This window comes from Chamaea fasciata, unplaced genomic scaffold (assembly GCF_029207755.1).
Source record: "Chamaea fasciata isolate MVZ Bird 193981 ecotype frontalis unplaced genomic scaffold, bChaFas1.0.hap1 SCAF_10, whole genome shotgun sequence".
NCBI classification, from domain to species: Eukaryota; Metazoa; Chordata; class Aves; order Passeriformes; family Sylviidae; genus Chamaea; species Chamaea fasciata.
The window spans coordinates 10,052,062-10,077,461 of record NW_027094095.1 but is presented as its reverse complement, the minus strand read 5'-3'; the positions used below and the strand labels follow the sequence as shown (position 1 = coordinate 10,077,461).

General features: G+C 36.1%; 1 protein-coding gene and 1 long non-coding RNA gene across 4 annotated transcripts in view; one reads left to right on the top strand and one right to left on the bottom strand.

The window, feature by feature from the left end:
• Positions 1–8,928, bottom strand: part of LOC136294497 (uncharacterized) — a 53,593-nt gene extending 44,665 nt beyond the window's left edge. The window contains exons 1-2 of the long non-coding RNA XR_010722427.1: positions 8,811–8,928; positions 5,438–5,516 (exon numbers count right to left, since the gene is read on the bottom strand). This is a non-coding gene — a long non-coding RNA (uncharacterized lncRNA). The remainder of the gene's footprint in view (positions 1–5,437; positions 5,517–8,810) is intronic.
• The window catches only part of KCNT2 (potassium sodium-activated channel subfamily T member 2), a 131,610-nt gene that overhangs the window by 59,500 nt on the left and 46,710 nt on the right, over positions 1–25,400 (top strand). For all 3 annotated transcript variants that reach the window (XR_010722424.1, XM_066192271.1, XM_066192270.1), the window contains 9 exons: positions 4,030–4,210; positions 6,334–6,498; positions 8,125–8,261; positions 10,085–10,148; positions 14,746–14,854; positions 20,264–20,372; positions 22,647–22,703; positions 23,776–23,925; positions 25,018–25,247. Coding sequence is in view for 2 of the 3 variants with exons in the window: in XM_066192271.1 (XP_066048368.1) it covers positions 4,030–4,210; positions 6,334–6,498; positions 8,125–8,261; positions 10,085–10,148; positions 14,746–14,854; positions 20,264–20,372; positions 22,647–22,703; positions 23,776–23,925; positions 25,018–25,247 (1,202 nt within the window). In the remaining variant the exon portion in view is untranslated. The remainder of the gene's footprint in view (positions 1–4,029; positions 4,211–6,333; positions 6,499–8,124; positions 8,262–10,084; positions 10,149–14,745; positions 14,855–20,263; positions 20,373–22,646; positions 22,704–23,775; positions 23,926–25,017; positions 25,248–25,400) is intronic.

Sequence of the window (25,400 nt, the reverse complement as noted above, 5' to 3'; positions counted from 1 at the left end):
CTTCTGCAGCATGATAAAAAACTGAGTCTCAGGGATTATTTTACTCTGCAGTATTTATTTCTGTAGTGCGTGTAGAGACAGCTTATTTACAAACAGGAGTTAGTTTTGGCACATAAGATACTCAAGCAAACAAAGATTCCTGGAACTAGAAAGACAGCTTCCAGTAAAACAGACTGAACTCTCAAAAGTTCAAATAATATCCAAACTAAACATTACCAATCTTCAGAGATTACATGTTATTCTCTTTACTTTTTGTTTTTCAAGTGCAGTGGTAGCAGAGTGTTTGGAATCATACTTCTGTCCCCTGGATGTTTGTAATACATTTTCTGATACTACTTCTGCTTCAGCAGACACTTAGTTTGGCTTTCTGTGGGGTTTTTTAGAAATACTAAGTCCCCTTTGCACTGAGGCAATTTTGTTTTGTTGTAACTGCCTCCCTTAGATCCACTGTGAAAAGACAGCCTTCCTGAATTCACAGGAGTCCTAAAATTGGCATAGGAGGTGCTGAATTGGCCTTATGTTTAACTAGGGACCCTCTATGTAGTGATTATTACAGTGGTTTATTTTCTCCACAAAAACCAGTAGGTGTTAGCATTGCCTTTACTGTACATTCTTTTCCTGCTTGAAATCATTTTGTTTATCCAAGGATGACTAAATAAATTACGTACATTCAGGAGATGAAAGAGGAAGAGGAAGCAAACAAGGAGATAAAAATATCACCAAAAAATCAAAACAGGCAAAATATGAAGCCTGAATTACTGCACATTCTATCATGTCAGGAAACATAAGAAAGCAGACAAGAACATGTGTATTTTTACATGCAGAATTTATGCTAAAAGTAATGATTAACACTTCATTTCTGGAAAAAAAAGCTGATACTACTATTTATCCAAGGAACTGGAATGTATTCAGTGATGTCAGTGATGTGGGGAATGGAATAACTAATCCATCTGGACATGGTTTCTTGGGCATCCACTGATGTTCCACTGCACTCTCTCTGCAGTGTAATCAGGTGATTCCCAGACAGGTGGGAACATGCTATCAATGCTGAGTAACATTTCTCTAAAGGCAGTGTTGGTGAGCTGAAAGTGTAATATTCTTAGGGGAGTAGTCACAGAGGCAATATTTTATTTTTTAATTAGACTCCCATAAAGCTATCTCTTTGGAAATCATTTTTTTCTGCAGTTTGGTGCTCTCTGGCTCTAGTAAAGGTAAACAGCAGAGCACCAAAACACCCAGACTGGGTAACCTGATTTTGGATTTATCATTCCCTTGTGTGCAGGTTGAGGGCTTCAAGTACAGTCTGGTAGAACTGCAAATGAGGTACAAATAATTTTGAGGAAAGAAATGAATTTGATCAACAAGTTGTTAGAAGGGCTGAATTTCTTCTTCAGCAAAGAAGCAGCTCCCTTGTCTTCCTGACTTTAATATTGTTAACTAAATGTGGGAAGCTCTGGCTCATGCCCACTAAATTCAATGAGAAACATCTCGAATCCACAACATTTTGGATGAGGCACATTATTTTGATGGCTTCAAGGAATAGGAATACATAGAAGTGTAAGGGAGTAGAACTGATAAAATGAAATCTTGATCTCACTAAATTCAGTGGGAATTCTACGGTTCACTTAGAAAAGGCTAAAATGGTTCATGGTATATTACCTTATTGCAATTCAGTAAAAGTATGATTGGGTGGGCTGGCTATGGAAATCTCAATAACAACAACAATAATATTTCAAGACCTGAGTTTTCCTATCATCTAGCTATTAAAAAAATGTCAAGATTTTAACAAAAAGAGCAAGAAATAAACAATTCTAATTCCTTGAAAATGAGAAAAAAGCCCAGCCTGACAGTACCAAATTTTTATATTTTACTTGATTCTGTCAGATACAAAGAGTAAAACTGACCCTTTTGCATTTACAAACACCAAGCAATTTCACAGGCATGAGCACCAGAAAAAATACATTTCTACCGACGATAGGCTCACACATTATGGTTCAATACAACGTCATCTGTAGAAATTTAATCTGCCAAGGGCAGTGATGTAACAGTCCTGTTACAGAGGAACCATATCCCTGGCTCAGTGTAACTGTTGCTTTCCTGGCCCTAATGAGCTTAATTGCTCAAGTCAAGGTTATGTGTTTCTGGGATATATCCATAAAAGGCAATTAGAGAGAAGAAAATGCACACAGGTGATTAGGAATAATAAAAATAAAGAATGAAAATCCATCTCCATTCTCCTTTTAAAACTACATGTAACTTATGTGAATATTGATATATAAAATAGCTTCTTTTTCCATGCTTCAGTGCCTCTACAATATCCTTCATTATTTCATATTAAAACTAGAAAAGGCTTTAGCTGAGAAACTTCCTTGTCTGAGACTGAAAGAAAGCTTCATTTGCATAATTACTTACAGTCCTTCTGTTAGTATTTTCAGGGACAAAAATATAATTATCTTTATACTAAAAAAAAAAGGGGGGGGGAACGGTGAAACTGTGAACATAGTGAAATAATGGAAAATCTGGATTACAACTCCAGTGAAAAATGTGGGACGAACTGGATAGGAATATAAATATCAGTTCTGACTGAAGCATGAAACTTAGGCAAACAACAGGGAAAAAACCCCACCCTTTTTAGAACATTTTGAGATGTGTGAAAACTACAAATGCTAGAACTGTGAAAAGGAAACTGGGAATTTGATCCATATGTTCTGGAAATGCCACTGCCCACAGCTAAATTATATTTGGAGAACAGAACAGAGAACAGAAGAACAACTGCTAACACTGTTATAAACACAGGGTCTCCCTGGTGATGCAAAGGTCTTCCCGTGGCAGATATTAACGAGGGACTCTTACCATCTGGATACCATACATGAGGAAATAATATTTAGTATGTTCTAGAATAATTACTGAGGAATACTATATGATTTATTAATTATTTATCTAATTGTCTGAGGAGAAATCATCCTGCTAGCTCCAAGGGGGGAATGCGCTGTTCAGGGTGGTTCACACATTGAGAATTTTTTATATAGGCGAACATAATTTAAAAGCCTGAACTGATCTGAGTAATTTCACTGTATCAAAGGAGATCACATTTTAAGCTTGGGAAGCTCTCTGCCATGGTATATATTTACGAAGTGAAATATTTTAGAAATGTTTGAAATAGCAGGTTGACCTGTGGAGAGATTCTGTTACAGCTTCTCAAAACCAAAAGCGCATCGTGCTGATTCCAAGAGAAATAATTACCAGTTAACTTGGGCTGCTGTTTACTTCTTCTCAGGAATGTGTGACTGGAAGGGGTGAACTCCACTAGCTCTGCTATTACAGACCCAGCCAAGCCCTATATTTCTGCTGTATACTTATAGTGAGCAGAACCTCACCAATTTCCACCTTCCACTTCCTACCTGAAGGCTGACCCTGGCTGCTCCTTCCTCTGATAATTCAGTAGTCTGCAGTTCTCACATTCAGCTCATTGCAGACAGTCAGCATCCATTTGTACCAGCAGAAACCTCCGAGTACTCAACAAGTCCTCTCATAACTGGTGTGCATCAGAAACTTTCTCCACAGAAAGGGCCAGAGACCAACATAAAGAGACACAGATTTAAAGGAAGCTGTATGTGCAGTTTTCTTGGCCACGGCAGCAAACCCTCCCTGAAAAAGTTGAAACATATCTATAAAAAATGTTGAATGGTGGCAGCTCTATACCATCTGTTTTGTTCTGGTTTAGAAAGGAAATGCATCAATCCATGATGTTCTATATACCACCTCTCCTTCACAACAGCCACTAAGCAAAACCTAGCAACAGTTGTGCCTATCATAATAGAATAATCAAAAATGTGTTTCTTTTATTACAAATGACATTTGAAAATTGTAACAATATAGCACTTCTGTTTTGATACTCATTTTTAATTTTCTTTAAAAAATGTTTTTGCTAAGCAATTTATGAATTTTGAAAATAGTTCTCTGCACATATAATCATCAAGCTTGAACAGTTTTTATTTTTCATGTCTTTATTCATTCTTTTCTACGTAGTATTTGTGGAATTCAGCATCTGGAACGAGCAGGAAACAGGTTGACTCTCTTTGACTCCCTTTATTTCTGCATAGTGACATTTTCCACTGTGGGCTTTGGGGATGTTACACCCAAGATATGGCCTTCAAAGCTGCTTGTTGTCATTATGATCTGTGTTGCTCTTGTGGTGTTGCCCATACAGGTAAATGTGGATTTTCTTTTCTCTTTAGAATTGTTTTTGAAACAAAGGAGCAATAACTGAAATAATTTATTGTTACTATTATTATTGCACAGAAAATGTCAGAAAAAAAAGAACCATCTAGCTCTCTCTTACTGTGGGTTTTTTCCTTTTTCCTGTGTTCTCCTATACTCTAGATTTATACTAAAAAACAGGGCACTGATAACAGTTTTCAAGTGCTGATGAAAGTTTTCTGTGCCAGTCATGTACTGCAGAGGACTTCCTTTATCCCAGGATACGGATTTGTTATTAATGGAGCAATTACAAAAAACCCCACAACAGTAGCCAGCACTTTCTTTATGAATACAGCTTTTCCTCTGCAGGCTCTCCCTGTTTCTAATCTTGGTTCTCTCCACTTCCTCTCTTACTCTTACAGCTCAGTGCTAACTTGAAAAAAATCTCATTAAATCTGCAACTCAAGCAAATTGGGTTCACAGCTGTGTATGGAACACATGCACACAGAGCGAGCAGCACAGTTAGGAATTTTTCATGCCTGCCTAAGTTTAGGACTTCTAACAGTTTCAACAGGAAAAGAGCAATTTATGAAAATCCTAGTAGTTCGGGGAGTCAGTCGGCTTTATTAAATTTGTACCAAGCGTTTTCCAGCTCATTAGGTGAGGCTGGATGACAAGAACCCTGAGGTTACGTGGGAAACCCTGCCAAGATGTTCAGTGTTCCACACGAGGTGATCACCCAGCCCTTGTTCCAGAAAAAGAGGGATGTGGGGAAACACTGCATTTTTATCAAAGCTTACAGAACACCTGCTAGACCATGAAGCTCCAAAGTTTCTCACACAGCCATAGTTTCCAGACTCTGCTTCTTTGGCAGAGAACTAAAGCTCAGTGTGGGCAGACAACACACAACCCCTGGGAGGGGGGAAGCCCAAGCTTTTAGCATTATTTTTTCTTGAAGTAATTTAACGCTCTAATTAAATATTGAATGTGTGTATTCATAGCTGTATGCACTAGCACAATTATATTCTCACTCAGTGAAAAATTAGTAAAATACATATTCTATTGATAACTAAAACGTGCTCCGTTTAAGAAATTTGGAATTTCCTAGGAAATAGGAATTTCATCCTTAAGGTAGTTCTGATACTTCAGGCCCAAGAGCTCCACAGGAGCAGTAATAAACCAGAATCTACTGAAATTTCACATACATTTACCTATTATTAGCTACTTTATTTTATACCTTTTTAGTGGTAATGGGGCTTCATATACTTTTCCATACACATAATGGAGTGGGTGGCGTTCTCTCGTGAGCTTTTGCCCTGCAATGAAATGAAGTTATTATCAGTTAATATTCACAATCCAGCCTCTCCATCAGTGGAATGTGGATGAGAAAAAGATACTAGCACACAACCGTACATATTGAGCTCAGTATTAAACATGTGTCACTTACAAGAAGCTTTGAATTGATATTTGTATGCTTCATTACAGACTGTTACAGTATTCTAGTAGGATTCGGAGTAGTAATGTTTGCTGTTAACCTGCATGTATTGTTCAGTTGACAAAGGCAAACTTGCTGTATTAGCAACTGCTGTGTATTTAAGTTGTATCTAAAATTATAAAATCTATCTCTATGTATGTAAAATGATAAGGCAGATAAGAGAGTTTACAGAACATCACCTTCAGAACATTATAAAATCTCTGGGAAGAGTTACTGCCCAGACTAAGAAAAAACGGTGCCTCTCTCCAAGTAAATTCACAGTTTGTGTGTGAAAACTTAACCTTTCATACAAGGGAAGCAATTATGTCACAATACTAGAAAAAGAAATCTCAGAGGCATAAAATACTTAAAGGAATAAGGTACCAGCCTTCATTCTTTTCTAAATTCCTGTGATTTAGTGTATTCTCATGGTATTTTAATGAATTCTCCCTGCTCTTTGCGTGTGGTAGATTCTGGCACTATTGCCGTGGATTGTGATCACCTAATTAGAGAACATTTTACAAAGAAAAAGATACTGTGGGCTAAGGGCAGCTTTTCATAGAGGCATGAGATGAATGATGCAACATTGCCAAGTCATTATAGAGTTGTAGTGCTCACCTTCTGGTCTCTGTTTCACTGACAATGGGCATCTCTTGCAGTTTGAACAGCTGGCTTATTTGTGGATGGAGAGGCAAAAGTCTGGAGGAAACTACAGTCGATACAGGGCTCAGACAGAAAAACACGTTGTGCTGTGTGTGAGCTCTCTGAAGATTGACTTACTCATGGATTTCTTAAATGAATTCTATGCCCACCCCAGACTGCAGGTACTGAGAATGGAAAAACAAAACAAACACTCCCCCCCCTCCAAAAAAAAAACCAAACCAACAACAACAAAAAAACCCACCAAAAAAAAACCCCCAACCAAACAGAAAACCCCACTCAAAACACTGTTTGTTTGTTAGTTTGTTTTGGGGGGGTTTTGTGTGTGTGTGTGTTTTTTTTTTTTTTTTTTAAAGAAAAGTTTCTGAAATGGTTTTTAATTCATAAAACTTATTTTGGGAATATACAGGTGAATTGGGAATCTCTGCTGGCAATGAGAAGCTGAGATACAGAGTTTGGAGGCATTTTAAACTGAGGTGTTGAGGTGAATAGACTGAATAGGCAGAATTAATGACTTGTTGTATTAGGCTAGTCTTTTTAGAAACAGGTATTTCCATTCAAATTCCTTAGATTGTAACCTAAAATAGAAAATAAATGAAAACTACTCAATTTATTTTTTCCCATTGTTTTGGGACTGGATCCAAAAATCCTCACAAGTAAAAACATCCTTTGATTTTCACATTTTGCTTTGTTTTTTGCCAGTGTTAAAAATCACAGGATGGGGCAGGTTGGGAGGGACCACCAGGGGTCATCTGGTCCAACCTCCCTGCTCAGGCAGGATCATCCTAGACCACATTGCACAGGATTGCAAAGATTAGATCCTCCTGGAATTGTGGAAATTAAGAAATAAATACACGTGCTTTAAAGGACAAAGACCTTGACAGAATACACAAATTTTGTTAGTGTACACATATTCCCTAGGTAATCCAAACTTGTCATATGGCTTATTTGGAACATGTAGAAGCTTATTTCCATGAGATATCAATTTGCATTTTTTATCATTGCCTTTGCTACAGACTCTCCCTTTTAGTAAACCTTCTCTCTGTCTTTTACTAAGTTACCTGTGGTATCATGCTTCATTACCTACTGCATGAATCATGCAAATACAACCCTCAAATGGCTGAGCAGCAATTTGCCAAATCTCAAATCCAAAATATTCCCCAAAACAATTAGCTAGTAAGAGGCATAAGCAATTGCACAAAGAAATCCAGTTCTTTATAGATACAAACACAAATTGAAACACAACATTTAGTTAATTAAGCTGAAGAATGAGTCAAGCTCTGTGATACACTGGAGACAAAGAAGAAAAGCCCTAATACTACAAAGGTAACTTAAAAGGGCTTACATTCATTCCCTTCGCAGCTGAAATTGAGTTGGACTCAATGATCTGGGAGATCTTTTCCAACCTTAATGATTCTGTGCACTGGGAAGCTGAAGGATACTGATGGTGCACTGCATCCAATGCCATTTTGCTTTCTGCAAAAATCTCTGTGCAGAAAGGAAGATTTCTATGACCAGCCTGGCCTAAGCTCTCAGTCTCCTCTTCCATGTTCCATTTATCCTTCTGTATCATTTGTGCACTTATGGATCCTTCAAACCATCCTTACCTTTCCAAGTAGCACAGAAGGCAATTTGGATTGGCCCATTAGTGCGAAGGAAAAAATTTTGAGGAAATGAACTCTGTCTGTCAGCATCTTATCTGAGACATTTTTGACGTCCCAAGTCACTGTTGAATCATTCTCCAGCAACAATAACCATGACTATTTCCCCTTTTTTTTCTGTTTTGACAGGACTATTATGTGGTTATTCTGTGTCCTACTGAGATGGATGCTCAGGTCCGAAGGGTGTTACAAATCCCGATGTGGTCCCAAAGAGTTATCTACCTGCAAGGCTCAGCCCTAAAAGATCAAGACCTGTTGAGAGCTAAGTAGGCAAATATTGACCATTCTTTTTTACTTTTTTTCACTCATACTTGTTTTGATAAATAAGTTTAACAAGCAACAAAAGCTGTGCTAGAAGGAAAGTCATGTTTATTTAGAAGGCAAAGCAAAGCTCTTTGATATTATTTGTTTTTCTTAATATCCGAAATTATGAACCCAGTGTACAGTTTCATTTTCTTAAGTTCAGCCTGGTAACATTAAGCAACTATTCTGCTGTACATATGTGAACTCTTCAGGGCCCTCCTCTTACCACATACTTCCACTACTTCTAGGAGATGCTCTCTGCCAATTAATAGTGAATGACATTTATCAAAACACATCAGTCAAGCACAGTTCCTCACACACACCTCCCCCCAGTGCTCAATCAGTTGAGCTGCAAAGGAATTCACAGTGGAATTAATGCAGAAGGATCATCTCTTTAAACTATCGAAAGAGAGGGAAAGGTGATTCTTAGCAGATAACTGATTTAACTCATTTGCATTGTAGATAACTAAAATTAAACCAATACCTGTCTGGCTATTTGTGTCATTCTTTACCTGAGGGGAGTTACTTCCAAGAGTCTCATCTGTGAGAAGCTTCATGAGCAGTGTTATCTTCTCAGATTTCTGCCTCTGAAAAAACAGTTCTATAGCTGTTTAAAATTTGACAAGACAAAAAAGCTTTTTTCAGGATTAGAAATTTTTTTTTGGAGAGATCCTTTTTTCTTTTTTTTTTTGGGTTCTTACTGATTTCAAGAAGGAATTCATGTGTGGATTCAGCTTGACATTTGTTCTACACATTACAAGAATTAAAACTAGGCTGTTCCCTAAATATAATCTTCAATTTCACTTATAATAACCTGGAGGTAGTCAGCTGTGGAACTGTGCTTTTTCCTGCAGAACATGCAATTGAATGTACCTGTCACAGAATAATTTTCAAACTCTCCTGAGGGAAGAAACATAGTGGGAATTTAATAGAACATTTGATATGAAATACAACCCAGTGCCCAAGATGTTTGGTGTATTTCTTTTTAATGAGAACATAATGTACTGAGGAGACAACAAGGCACATGATAAAATTCTTCTAATAAATAAAATAATGGTTACCACCAACAAAAAAATAATCAAGAAGGGTCTCATTATCAAAATTTATCCATATATTATATGTGGATATATATTATATATGTACACCAAAAAGTAAAAGAATGTCAAATTTGGGTGACTGCATGAGTAGTGAACAGCCAATTAACAAAAGACTGCATTTTTTGCAAAAAATCTCATCTAATTTAAATGAATTTTCTTTCCTATAACTTTGGTAAAGACCCTGTCTTCCCTGTACTACTCCCATGCTTAGCTGAAATTACTCATAGAGCTCCCATGATTTCTTCCTAATCAAAGACACCATGAACTGGAAATAGTTTATTTATATATATATATATACATATATACACAGAAATGTCTGTTATTAATCCCAAGCTCATTATTCTTGCACATCTACCCAAATTTCTGCTCTCAGTAGGCAAGACAAGTCTATCATCTGCCTCCTCTTTTTCATTCTTACCAGTAATAACTTGTGCATATTGCACTCTTACACCCCAGGCAGACTGGTGCTATTTATTCACCTTCCATACTCATGGCAGATAAATACTTGGCAAATGAAGTTTGAGGCCACTCTGCTTTTACTGCTTTGGCACAGCTTTTACCAGGGGTAAGAAATGAGAACAGACTCAGCTTTGTCTGTGTTCTGTTTCTCTGTGCAACACTCTGTCTGTGAGACACAAGTCCAGTGAGTACCTGCTTGGGATGTGACAGGTTTGTCTCCTCTCTTCCAGGATGGACAATGCTGAAGCCTGTTTCATCCTGAGCAGCCGCTGTGAGGTGGACAGGACTGCAGCTGTAAGTTGGGGAGGGAGAAACAAGAGGATGTGCAGGTTTTACTGCCCTTACTCCCCCTCGGTTCTTTTTTATGCAACAAGGGCAGAATAGCATAAAAGTACTCTCACAGTACCTTTTAGATACATTGATAATTGGTCATTAATCACTTCCAAGAATGGTATTCTGTCAATATTCAAAGTACCTGAACTGCTCTAGATATTCAGTTTAATCAGTTGTATTTATTAAATCAGAAAAGAGACAGGTATCAACTGACTGGCATATTCAGAAGTAATGAAGTAAAGCCTGAAATCAGCTTTATAAAAAAATTTGTGACTCATACAAGTAACCAGTATATATGAGACTATATGACCAGTTTTCATATTGGCCAGTTTTAAAAATTAAAAATGACAAGAATCTTTAAATAAGTTTCTATGGGTTTGCCCATGCTGGTTGTTATTTGCAGTCAGGTAAGTTAATGTCCACAAAGGAACACTGCTAATACAAACCCCTGTGCAGTGCATCTGTGATAAAAGAATAAAACTGCATGAACTAGAACTCTTCCAGCTAGTGAAATTATCTACTGATCACAAAGATATAGTAAAAAATGGGAAATGAGAGCTTTGCATTATAGCTGTAGCATTACTTAGTATATTCTCTATCACTTATTACTTCATCTGCCATCAAAACTTAGTTAAAAGATCTTAGCTAAAGATCCTGTTCTGGACCCATCCCTTCCAGAAAGTCACTGAGCTCCCTGAGAAATAAACCTCTGCTCCTACTATAACATTTAAATTACTGAGTTAAGGACTTCGAATTTGATTCATCAGCAATAGACTCGGGAAAATATACAGCAGTGAAAGCCACTGAACTGGCAGTGTGTAACCCCAGAGTAGTCAAGCAAGGCAGACCTACTGCTTGGAAGTGACAGAGGGTCTGGGGTATTTAAAGGTAAGAACAAGCAAGAGTTCTTGCAAATACCTGGAAAAATACCTGTAACTTCTAGGAGACTGAAAAATTCCAAAATAGCCCAAGCATCTTATCTAAATCAGCCTTGAATTCAGAATAGATCAGCTACACCTCATTTCACATAAGGTACTTGAGAGTTGCACAGTGGTAACAAATGAGAAATCTCATAAAATCAGTGTGTGATTTATAGTGCACTGGGAAGGTTTATGCAGCATTAAGGACAGCAACACCACCAGTCAGCTGTTCATCTCTGCTCATAACTGCTTCAGAATTTATGCCAAGAAAAGACAATTTTCAGCTCTGCTGGGCTGTGCTGTGGGGCAGGCAGTGGACTCTGCATGGAGCTCCCATTCATTGTGGCCAGCACGGTGCAGATTTGGCACTGGAGTCATGGCCCATTGCAGTTCTCCCTTTCTGCACTCAGGAAACATCAAAATGGTACCTGGCATACTTCAGCTGTCACTACAAACTTCTAACAAATCTCATTTCTCTTTATACCTGGAGCACGCAAACAGGCACATCTCACCAAAGACACTCTCCTGGTGCCTTCCCCTGGGCCACAATGGTATCTCAGGGTCAGTGGGATCTGAAGCTTTTAAACAAGGTGTCACCTCTCTGGCTTGTTTTCACTTTTGCTGTCAGATAACCTTTTCACGGGGAATGCAATTATTTATACTGCAAGTTAAAAATTCTTAATTTTTTTAAAAAAACTATTTTGTCTTACTGCCCCCTAGAGCTGTGAAATGAAATGTATTGAATTTCCTACACTGCTCCAGCCTCATGGCAGTATACAGAAGGCTTGTTTGTCACTGGGCTGAAGGAAGTTCAGCTGTCATCCCAGTATCAATCTTTACAAGTACCACTGATTTTCCACCCTGCTGTTGTTGAGAAGCTGACAAACTGCTAAAAGAGCCTTGGATCCTCTCCTATGCATGACAGCTGTCAAAATAAAAGGAGGAGATTCCTGACCAGAACAGCTGTTGTTACTCAAGTGATTTTTTGAAGCCCATGAGTGTTTTTATCCCCCCAGCTACAATCCTCAAGCAGAGGATTTACTCATTTGCCATGGATGCCCCTGGCTGTTCATTGCTTGCTGTTTTGTTAGTTAATAACTTTTAGTGACAACACTTCTGCTGTTGCTGACAGCTTTGTTCTGAGCCTTTCTGAAAATTTAGAGATGGTCCAATTCAAGCTTGCACCTTTTTTTCCCCCTTTTCATTAAACAAATCGTGTGACTGCTGTACTGGTAATCTAAATTACACTGCCTTAATGGCATCACAATATGGATGAAAACATAGCAGCATATAACTAATTTATCAAGTTATGTGTGGCAAGAGAGAGATTCAATTAACTACTTTAAAATATATTTTAAATGCATTTCCTTGAGTTCTTGTGATTTAAATACGCCCACTTTCAAATTTCCAGCTTTTCATACATGAACTTAAATATCACCTCTATATTAATCACCATTTGTATCTGTGGTAATTTTTTGATCACTGACTGCAGTTCATTGTGTGCCCACCACATGGAAGAGAATCTATATTTTTTTTCACTCAATTGCTAGAAAAACATGTATTTAATAATGGGAACAGAAGCTTAATTTTGTTACCTCTGTTTGTTGTGTGTACTTATATACCATATATCAGGAGAAAGATGAACATTTTTAAAATGACTGCAATATAGCATAGAGATTGCTACATTTTTAAAACAGAGAGCCACAATACTGTATGAAGAGACTGAATCTAAGAAATCACTTAAGGTGCCTACCACCTGTGTTCTTCTTTGTCTCCCCTGGAGTGCTTCTTCAGAGTGGAATTTGGGAGAATATCTGAGAAAACAATACATGGATATACCAAGTGGAGAGAGAAAAAAAGAAACAATAATGCATAGGTTATTAGATGAACAGTGCATACCACTAATTTGGCCTTATGAAGCTATTTAGGACATTTAAGTACCCATTTTATATATATATATATATATATTACGTATTTGTGGACTGCTGGTTCAAAGGAGAACTAGAAAATGGAAAGTGAGGTGTATTTTGCAGTGTTAAAACTGCTAATGTGCCAAATAATCATCAAGAGATTTTAATTTCAAAGAGTCCCTTTTCTATAAAATAATATTAAAATATTTCATGTTGAGATTCAGACTTTTAGTTTTACAACTCTCACTTCTATGGGTCTAGGTTTGTTCAAGTTTTTAACAAAAGAGTATAATTTGAATAATTTTATAATGAAGTTATCATTCTTATATATAACAATCATTGCACATTCTGATAAAACCAGGCTTTTTAGACAAAATAATGATTTAAAAAATCCAAGAAAATATCTAACATAGAGATAACTATATTTCTAGGCATGTAACATATCTGTGTGATGGCCATCTAGCACATTACCCAGTCATTTGCTGCTTCTAAGCTGTGTTGGCATGTCATTGCCTTAAGACAAAAGAGCAAAAAACCCCAACACCACACACACAAAAATCCTGAGGAGGGTAATTTGCCATATGTCATAGAAAAGTTAAAAAAAAAAAAAAAAGCATCTACATACAAGGAAAACCAACAGCAGTTTACACCCAAGCTCTTAAGTCTCCTGACTGGGTACAGCAATCCTACATCTATAACATTACTGATAAGAAAAATGTGAAATAAGATACTGTGCCATCCTCTTATGACTCCATTCCAGTTTTTCTAGTAGAAAAAGTACTTGCTAACATCTCAATTGATACTAAAATATTATGGTTTGGAAATGTCAATTACACTCTGTTCCAGGCAGAGATTTTCCCTTGTATTCACAAGTCTGAAACCTTTTCTTACTGCTGATGCTGCAAACGTAATGAATCATTCTTTATATTTGATCTTTAAATACCACCAATTTCATGACTAGGCAAGGCTTTTCAATGCAGGCATGGCTTCCTAGATAGAGCTCTGTAATGTTTCTTTTTGTTTACAAATAAATAAAAACCGAGGGGTGATACACTGGAATTAGTCTTGCTTCACAAAATTCAAAATATGAATGCATTATCACATAGATGATTTTTATGGATAGCAGTATTCACCCTGCAGTTAACTCATTCTTGCCATGTGTAACAAGAACAAAAACTAACAGCCTGAAAAATCTCTTGGATTCTTTGGTTAATAGCTGGCTAAATCCTGGCATCAGTTGTGCAAATGTTTTAGTTCCACAAAAATTCTGATTGGCTTTTAATTAAACTGATATTTTTAGAATTACCCACAATTGTAAACCCTTAGTTCCTGAAGTCATCATTTAATGCTATTTTAATTATTAGTCTCTTTGGAAGGACATCTATGCTACATAGTTCTTGATTAATTAGACATGACTAATCACTGCCATTTTAAGTTTTCACACAATCATTCCGCATCTAAATACTACCCCTTTCCAAATGACACAATCTTTAGCATTTGCAGAAAAAGATGGGAGAGGTTCAAAATACCTTATTAGTAGAAGATTTCTGGAAATTAATAAGTAATAGTAATTATATAACTTGCACATAAACATCCATACCAGCTGGTGCCACATGGTCTTAAAAAGAGTTTTCTTCAATGGAGCAAGTCTGATAGTAGATTCTTTTTCTAATCTGACATGGTATTAATTTGTATTTCATTGGCATCCCCTCCTACTCTTTCTTCTAGGATCACCAAACCATTTTAAGAGCATGGGCAGTTAAAGACTTTGCTCCAAATTGTCCTTTGTATGTTCAGATACTGAAGCCTGAGAATAAATTCCACATCAAGTTTGCAGGTAAGTGGAAGACTGCAGAAATTTGAAGCACTCATTAGTGTTTGACAGTTTGTTTCATGAACACAAGCAAAGTGAGAATCCCTGGGTGTATTTACTACTTGAAACAGACTAAATGTGTAGTTTTGTAAAATAAAACACAACCTAGCAATGATAAAAACTTACTTACAAGCACTTTTAAGAATCAATAGTCATATGCTACATAATATAGAGAGTAGAATTATTTGGTGCATAAGTACTCCTTAATCACAGATCCAGGTAGGTCTTCAGCTTCCTGTACCCATGTCTGTAAGTCATTTCTGTCTACTAAAACATAGTTACTAAGGGGTGTATAAGAACATCTCTTCAGATTTAATCCAACAAATGATTGAGGGAAAAATCTTCTCATTGGACTGTTTTTTACCAAGTGGTATGGAAAATATTATTTTAATTACTTGCAAATATTTTGGAAAGAGACATAAAATTTATCTATATCCAGTAAAATGCGTGCCTTAGAAACCACGGCAAAAAATGCAAAATGATGTTAAGAAATCTGAAAAAACACACTCCTATGAGAAGAGATTACCATCTTTTATTTGACAAACTATTTCTCTGCATTATATGTTCTTCTGCATTATATGTTTCTCTATGTTATATGTTTCTCTTTCTTTCTGTCCATACCCAAACAGTCACATATGTAAGTACACAGACATACATATGCTCATGTGCAAAACCACACAAAAACTCTTGGAGAAACAGCTCTGAAGTAGAAGAGGAGCTTACCTTTTCAGCTGCAATTTTGAAAATTCAATTTTCTTGAATGATATTCCAAGGAAGAAAAGATTGCTGATTCATGCAAAAAATAAAAACAACTCTATGGAAAAATATTAGTCTCCTCCATCATCTCAGAATGTGATGAAAAAGTAAATTTCCACAGAACGGCTCCAGAGCAACATTTAAAGCTGTAATTTTAAAAGCTATGGAATTTACCACTGGGTTAGAAAGAAGAAAACCCCATCAGTAGCAGTTCAGAAGTTATAAAAGTGTAATCTCAAGCTATTAGATGGCACAGAAGGGATTAAGGCTCATACTGTGATGAGAATGATGGTACTTTTTCATCTCCCCCTTAAAACCACCCAGCACAAACATAATCCCTGCTCCCTTAGCCATGGCTGCTTTTCTTTGTCAGCAACTGTGTTAATTTGTTGTTCCAAATGGTGCTTTTAAGAGAGTTTCATTATTCCTAATGGCTTGTCTCTGTAGGAGCTTATATATAACTAGACATATATAACAGAGACAATTTTTCATGTTTGTTTGAAGCATTTGAGAATTTAGACCATATTTAAAAAAAAAACAAACCAAAAAAAACAACCAAAAAACCCAGAAGACCTCTTTTGGTAAAATTTCCTTCACTGAACTTCAGCATCACTACTGGATGCTCACCTGCTGTAAATGGTTAGGCACTGCTGGAGCCATGAGAACAATATTCGTTGGTATACATTTTCCTAAGATGATCCCCCTTTGGTATTAATATCATCCAACACTTCATCATCCTGAAACATGCACCCAGTGGGGGCTGCAGACTACAGACCTGTCCAGAGTGTTTACAAGTGAAATTTGTCACAACCATCTGGAACATTTTTCCAAGTGCTTTCCCTATTATGATTCAGGGCTGTTTCATTACTGCCTTAATGTAAAAGCTTCTTTTAAATGTGATCTTCCTTGAAAAAATGACTCTTTTCTTCTAGAGGTTTCTCAAAACAATACTGGGCATTTTTATGAACCTGAAATATTCAGTAATAGGATTTCTTCTTCTTCTTCTTTTTTTTTCCCCTTATGCGCAGGTTTGGAGACTACAGCTGTCAAAAATGAAGCTTTTGAATTTAAAAGAAATACAACCGAATAGTCCTCCTAACTAAAGTTTAACTTTTAACTACATTGAAAATGTATAAAGCACTGGAAGTGCAGTTTCTCAGTAGCTTGTATTAGGTTGATAAGTCCTCCTAGATTGCATGAGGCAGTCCTGAAATTCAGACACTGACTGCATGTTCCTGTAGCAGGGAAAAGCCTGGTTTTCTGCCTGGAGGCTTTCTGCCTCCTGGAGAATTTCTGCCTCAGGCAGAAACAGTAAACAGGAAAAGTAATTGTTATTATGTGTTCCCATCCAGTAAACAAGACTTAAACATCCTTCCTGTCTTTAATGAGAGAATGGGAACTTATTTTTGTCCTCAAAGCAAGAGAATGGAGGCACCTTGGCCAGACTCATACAACCTGTCAGAAAGTCAGATTTCCTGACTTTCCACCTGATGCCACACACACATCCTTGCATTCTGTGCCTTCTGATATTTTTTACAGTGGGTTTTAACTACTTTGTTTAAAATATCAACCTACTTGCTACAGTGGCATTAATGTTTGTCCCAGCAAAACCTTTTTGCAAGTTTAAGGTGTGAACACTTTAAATACCGAGCCACTCTTAATGTGACAGTGATCAGATGGGCAGCTATCTTATCTCTTATGCTGAAATGCTTTGATTTCTCCCTAGCAATTTCCAATATAAAAATGCCTTGACATGCCCAGTTTTTCTTTCAATAATTACAATAATTTCAATAGTTACATTCATAATCTTCCCACTTTTCTTTCAAACACACAAGGCTAAAAAAAGCCACGTACACTTGGTGCAAGCTCCTGGCCTTGCATTTCAGCACAAATGGGAAATAAAGTGAAGATTTTCCAGAGCAGAGCAATAGATTTATGCAGTTCAGAGACTACTATATTCAATATTTTCTGGGCTGAATTTAAAACTTTTATAATTTTTATGTGTGTGTGTGTACGTGTGTGTGTGTGTATATATATATATATATATATATATATATATATATATATATATATATATATATATTTTCCCTATTCCCTTTACTTTGAACATTTGGAAATTATATATAATTGCAATTCCAGGAAATGGGGATACATTTTGACATTCTCTATTTATTCAAAATGCACCCGTGAATTACCACAGATTGTTGAAGTCTGACATCAAAGCTTCAGTAGTTTGTTTTAAAGAGACATAGTCCAGATTCACCAAAATGGATATTGAATGCAGCAGATGATTAATCTATCCAATTACAGATAAAAATAGTCCAGAGGTAATGGATGGGCATTTTTCTCTATCAGATCTGGTAGTAGTCATGTTAACTTATCAAATTGACAAAAGGAGGGTTTCTCAGAATCACTGTGCCAGGTCTAGGTCGTTCTTACCACATGGCTGCTGCTGCAGGCATAAATCAGTATTTTGAGTCTGTTTTATGCTCAGTAACATCACAGAAACCATAACTCACCACACCGCATTACTACATCCATTTGAGACAGACTTAGCAACAAAACTTCTGTCAAAATCTATTTTTGACAGAAACAGCAACTTACGGAAATTCTAAATGTAGTATTTCTTTAGTATAAACTCAATCAAAACATTTCTTGTTCTGGGAGGCTGATTTGACATATTTAATATTCACTTCAAGATAAACTGCAGTTTCCTGGGCTGCTTTGCTGTCACACTGGATGAGTTATTTGCTGATTCTGGTACCTTGCTGTCAGGGGACATGACTGATGTCCCAGACCTGAGGAGTGGGAGAGCTGTCATCCAGCTTCCTCCCTGCTCACTTGAGAAAGAAAGCAGCAGATAAATCCCCCACAGTACAAGTCCTGAGCATACAGAGAAAGCACAGTAACATTATAGGAAAGCTATAAACTGTCAAATAATTGGAGAAATGAGCGTGGCATTTTTGACCTGGTCTGTGTCAGGAACTGAACTGCAGAAGGTCAAAGTCTCTAACAGGTACAGAAATACTCCACAAGTCCAGCTCCAAGGCTCCTGATGTAAAAACACCTGACACCACCCTGTGAATCTCTTACAGACACGATTAAGAGGCTGTTGTAGGACAGCAATCTCTGTTTGCTGTGTGCTATATTCTTTGGGAACGTAATATTTTACATAAACATCTGCCAAGAAGGTTCACTATATATATCAGAGAGTATAGTGCATCTGGAGGATTTAAGTTTCCATTTTCATCTGCATTGTGCCATCCGTGATTTATTAACTTCCATTTGTATATATTTAGCTACAATTGGGTTCAAGTACAAGATCTGAAATAACAGATAATGAAGTAATTACCCTGTGTATTTTTTCTTTCTCGTATTTTCAAAATGTTTAGCCATAATATGACAACATTTCAAACAAAAAATAAGGGGAGATTATTTGGCAAAATCCTATACAAATTAAAAAATAGGGAGAACTCTCTTTATTTCAGTGTCAGTAGGTATTCACTTCTATAAATCTTTGCTATCTGACCAATGGTAACGGACTACAGATATTCCATTCAAGCCACTATGTCTTACCCTCTCAAAATCCCTCATTTGAAATTCAAGTAGGTTTATTAATGGCATATGGTCAACTAAAAGAACATATTTCTATCTGAAATATTTTCTGCAGGAAATATTTAATTGTTATAGCTGAAATATATTTACAGGAAGAAAAATCCCATTTTGTCCTACATTTGACAGTGTCTTTATATAACTAAATTCATCCCTTCCCTATGACATTTAAATAGGCTCTGATCTTCAGAAAATGGGAGAATTAATTACTCAATTCAGTAGTAAATGATTCTGTTACTGAAAAGCCTCTAGATATTTCAAAATAAAAAGGAACAGAGAAGGCACACAAAATATGCCTTCACTTTTATTTTCAGGAAGTATTGTGATTATAGCTGTGCTATAAATTCTGTCAGGAAAGCAGCTTAGAGAGGCAAGGTGGTTCTAAGGATTTCAGCAACACTTTGGTGAAACCAGAAGCAGATGCACACAGTTCAGGTCTGGGTGGGGAGGCTATTTTCCCACCTTTACTCAGCAATTTTCATGTGCCTGTGTTTTGATCATCAGCTGTACTACTTGTAATAGTCTTTCTAATTAGAAGCAAATTCTGCTTCCATTGAAAGAACCAAGCACTAAAATCAAATGGGAAGAAACTGACTTAGTATTAAATGCCTTCATGATTTAAAAAACCCCACTGACTTTTACATTTCTACACTGACAAACAGTTGTAAGTTTTGTGCTTGTCCCTTTCCATAGCCATTTCAGTGCTGTCACAGGTATATGGGAATTACATTAAAGAATAATTTCTTTTTCCTTTTCATGCCATCAGCAAGCACTTGAGAGCATTTAACTGTGATCTGGATTTTAAATAGTAGCAATCCATGTTAGGTAGCATAGATAGGGAAAATCATACACAGCTGATTTTCCAGGTTCAAGCAGAAGATTAAAATCTTGGACCAACTTTTGATTGATCCATCTTCACCATTTTCCCAGACAAGGAAGTGATAATTTTGTTCAATTGAAAGTATTTTTGTAAAACAGTTTGTATCCTTCTTTTTTTCCCTACAGATCATGTTGTATGTGAAGAGGAATTCAAATATGCTATGCTAGCTCTAAATTGTATATGTCCAGCTACTTCTACATTAATCACTCTGTTGGTTCATACATCTAGGGGACAGTAAGTATATTCTACCGTAAAAAAACCCCCAAAACTACTTGGAAAAGTCCTAGCTGATCTTCTTTGGAAAACAGCTTGCCCTGAATTCCCACACAACTAAAGTTTTAAAAAAGAAAATAGAACTTTCTGCGCAATAAAAGCATCAAAATGCCTTACTCAAGGCAGTATACTTTTGAAAAGAACACTCCCCCACCCCAGTATTTAAGAGTTTCTTGCATGCTATTGTGCCAGTTCTACAATACAAAATACAAAAAACAACAACAACAACAACAATTGTATTTCTGGTTTAGTAGATTGAAGTGTCTCTATCTATCACAAAGTTCTACTTATGAGCACTCAAAAGTCCTAAGAACACCTCTTCTAATAGGTTAATTTGAAGGTCTGTTTCAATGAAGTAAAAAAAAAACAGGTTTTTTTTAATGACATATGGTATTTGCTCTTCTGTGCCTGTATGTTGAGAGGCAAACAAGCCTACATGATTTTTAACATGACCACACTGCTGGAAAGGGGTGCAGAATTTTGGTGTCTCTGCAGACTGCATAGTCACAGTAGAACTTCTCTGAATTCACTAAAATAATTTTACCACATCTGGTGTGTCTCTTTTATGCTGTATTCTTGGAATAATAAGGTATTCTTGATTGAAATGTTGTGGGCGCACAAATGCAATAAAGAGTGAATCTCTAAATGTATTTGTAGAAATGGAATAGCTGCATATACACTACTACTACTACCACCCTAAGTCTTGTAACATGCTAACTTCTTTTTCAAGTAACCATGAAGCCAGTTTATATATATTTATAAGCAGAGTTATTTAACCTTCTATATGACAGATCTAGTATTCCCCTTGGCTCAGAATGGGGAAAACAGAAATTCTTCCTGGAACTGTTACTACTGAGAACAAATGTCAAGATTTTAATGGCACTGTCTACACTAAAATCTCCTAGTAGGAAGACAACAAAACACTGTTTTGATACCTGCTGTGTACTGTAGTGAAATACATTCTTTATACATTTTTTACCTACCTACCTTTCACTCTGTGACATGCACAGAATCCAGAGCCTTTTCCAGTTATTTCATTTACATGCACGTAAAAGAAGAACAGTGTTCCTAACAGCTGTCAGGAATCTTCCATCAGCACAAAACCGAACACACAAAAGGGAAATATTTTCTACTGTACTGAGGAACTTCAGCATTTCATTGTTTAACGCAGTCACATTGATCATTTATGGATTCACAACTGTGATGCAACGTAACTGTCACAGAATTCAAAAGTGCTTAAGATTTCTTTTGCAATCAGAATTATTAGATGTAACCAGCATAATAAAAGTAACAGTTTTCTAGACTGGTCATTGTATACTAGGAGCAAAAAAAAAGTTTCTTGCACAAATAGTTGCAGCATTACTTTGTGTCCAGAAGGATTAAAGTAATGTGTGTACACAGAAAGACCGAAAAAGTGAAAATGGCTACTTATTATTTATCTACTGTATTCAGCACTCTTCAGAACATTTATTTGGAGAGACTCCAAAATAAGGGTATTTTTCATTGTACTGCAGACATAAAACTCCTTTGGATTTGACCAATTTGTAGTTCAGAGGTGGGGTTTTTTTTGTTTTGTTGTTTCCTGTTTTTTTCTTTTTTTTTTTTTTTTTACTTTTCCAGATGTTTTCTTTTGTTGAACAAGAGGTAAATTAACTGCTACTTGTTAAAATAGGTGAAATTACCTCTATTTATGAATATGAAAGATGAAATCAGATGAGCAGTTGAGTTTGGCTAGGTGAAAAATTAGGTGAAAGCAGATTATTTAAACTACAAATAAAAAATTATATACATGTATTTATAAACCAAACTAAATACTAAAGTAGACCTACATAAAGAAAATAGTTTGTTAAGTAGACTTCCAATGTTAATAGTGAACTGCTTTCTTTTATATTAGTTCCTGTTTAATTATCCTTTTGTTATCATGGTTACTATTAACACTTGCATTAAAGCTTATGTAGGACTCAAGTTTTAAATACCTGTTAAGGAGGTGTAAATAATCCTGTTGTCTTCTCAGCTGTTTATGGAATTCAAAACTTCAGTTCTATGAGACAAAAATTCTGCCTTGAATCTTATTTATAATCTCGTTATCAATCTCAATGAATAATCTTAACATTTATCTCTAACTGTTATCTGATTATCTAAACTAGCGATACAACTCTGTTAGGGTTTGTTTGATGATACAAAATACTGGAAGAAAATAACCTTTCTGACTTGAAGTTAATGTGATCTTTACAGTACAGCCCCATGGGAAACTTTCAGACAACTCACTGGAACCAAGCAGACGTTAAACAGGTGACCATTTTATTTTAGGGGGAAAAGTGATATAAGGGAAAATGTTCTGAAATGACATTGCTAGTTCTGCTGTTCTCTACCTAGTACACTATTTATAGTGTTGCAACAAAAATGGTTTCCTTCTTTTCATCTGAAGCAAAATGTTTTCATGATGAGAGTGAAGAAACATAGTAAATTGAAGCAAAATAGAAATTGTGTTAAGATGTTGAAAATTATGAGTATATGAGCATAAAATAAGCATGTCCAGGTATCCTGAGATCTTTAAGTGCCAAACACGGAACACACCTGTCATTTTCATGACTGAACTGCATATATCTATATATATGCATCAATTACCTCCAATAAAAATCATGCAAGCAGAACCATGTTTTCATGTAAAGCTTAATCAAGAAGTTCCCAGGAGCTCCAGGGCTACAAGTGTTGGGGTTGCTGAGGTTTGGAACATTTCCACTGAACTGTTTGCATTAAGGGCAGCAGCTGCATAGAGTAAAGGATGATCTGCTTTGCTGTTAATTTTCTTGCACTAGAGAAAAGAAGCTGTGGACTTGTAATAGTCTACAAGACACAGGAAGCAAAAATACCCAGAGGGTGAAGATCACTGAAAGGCAAATGCAGGAAAATCTCTCTTACAGATCAAATGACCAAAGACAAATGACTCTTTCCGACATAAGTTGTTATTACTGATATTCAGACAGGAGCCAGAGAGTCTTCTACAAAGCATGTGCAGAAACTGTCTTTATGAATATAATGAGAATGCTGCTGGTTTTCCCTGTCATCTTCAAATTGCCATAGATCTGCTTATTATGGTGTGATATTAAAGTAATTGAGCCACCTCTCTCCTAGTATTAAAGTACATACTCTTATATGTCTATTACTTAGCAGAAGATGCTCTTTAATACATTAAAATAATCTCTGTATTTACAATATTACCAAGATTTAATCTCAAATACTTCTTTCAGATTAGCCCGTTGGACCTTTTCAGTACGCATTTGTACTCCCTATTGACATGAAATATCATTCTGATTAATAAGAATTTTCCACTAAGTGTTAAATTATTCTCTTTATGTTTCAGGGAGAGTCAGCAATCACCAGAACAATGGCAGAAAATGTATGGCAGATGCTCTGGTAACGAAGTCTATCACATTAACCTGGAAGAAAGTACATTTTTTGCAGAGTATGAGGGGAAGAGCTTCACATATGCTTCTTTCCATGCACATAAAAAGTATGCTTATTTTTCTTATCAACCTTCAAAAGTTCAAAGAAATAATTGCTTGTTTTGCATGCAACGTAGCTCTGCGCTACAGGCACAGGACTGCACATTAATCTGTTCCTGGGTTTAAGGATCTGGCCACTAATATGGATATTTTTCTGTGAGGTGGAGCTGGTCAGGTAAAAGCTTATGTTCATTCTGTACAACCCATCTCAGTCTAAGAGAATAGAATAGGAAAGATATAAAGGATAAGCTGGACAACCAGAAAAGAAAGGCACCTTTTGGAGGTTTTTCAAAGAACACCAATCCTTTTCCAAGTCCAAAACAATCTAGAAGGAAATGGGTGGGAAGGTGTGGGGTTTTGTTTGTTTGTTTGTTTTGTTTTGGAAAATGTTCAATTGAAAGGTGTCACATGGTACAATCTGGTGATTGTTCAAGCATAAACCTCTTCCTTCTGTTAGATGATAACATACCTAACTTTAAGGCCCCGATGATGCATCACTGATCCAGTGCTGCTCTGTAAGATGAACGTGCAAAATAAAGACAAATCATGTATGTTTGTATATATTTGATAAAATAAGCATTTATCAAACCCTTAATGCTGGGTTTATTCTCATATTTAATCAAGGAGAGAAAGAGGGATTTTTGCTGTAATCCCTTATTTTCTATTACTAATCAAATACATTTTTAAGAGTGAATTGCAAAAATGAATTATGAAAATGGTTTCCATTACTTAAAAATAATGGAACTATTTAACATTATTAATAATTTTTCATATCATGTATCAATTTTTCTGCCAATATTTTCCCAAAAAGGACTATTCATCTGACAGAAAAAATCAACTAGAACAACATTAGGAGAATATTGTGGGCATTACGAAAAACGCTGAACTGCCTAGGAATTCATGAGCTCATAAAATCCGCTTGATTTGATGTGACCTGTTTAGCAGAAGACATTTTTCAAACATCTTTGTCATCCAGAAAGCTGCAAATGTTCATAATGTGCAAAGAATAAAAATATACCTGAGGTTCATTTTTGACAATGGAAATTCTGGTGTTTGCAGGACTATGCAAAATGAACCATGCCTTTCCTTTTCTAATTAAGGTTTGGAGTCTGTCTGATTGGTGTTAGAAAGGAAGATAACAAAAACATTTTGCTGAATCCAGGTCCTCGATATATCATGAGTTCTACCGATATATGCTTTTATATAAATATCACCAAAGAAGAGAATTCTGCTTTTAAGAAGCAAGAAAAGCATAGAAAAAACCATGAATCAAAATTATCTTATCATGGAGCTTCTAGGTTACCAGTACACAGTATAATAGCCAGCATGGGTAAGTAAAAAAAAAAAAAAAAAAAAAAAAAAAAAAAAAAAAAAAAATTACATCACAACACATTCTTATTCAATGAGTTGTACATTTTAAAGCATTGTCCTAAACTTTTAGGAAACTATAATTATGACTAGAAAGAGTTAATATAAAACTTCA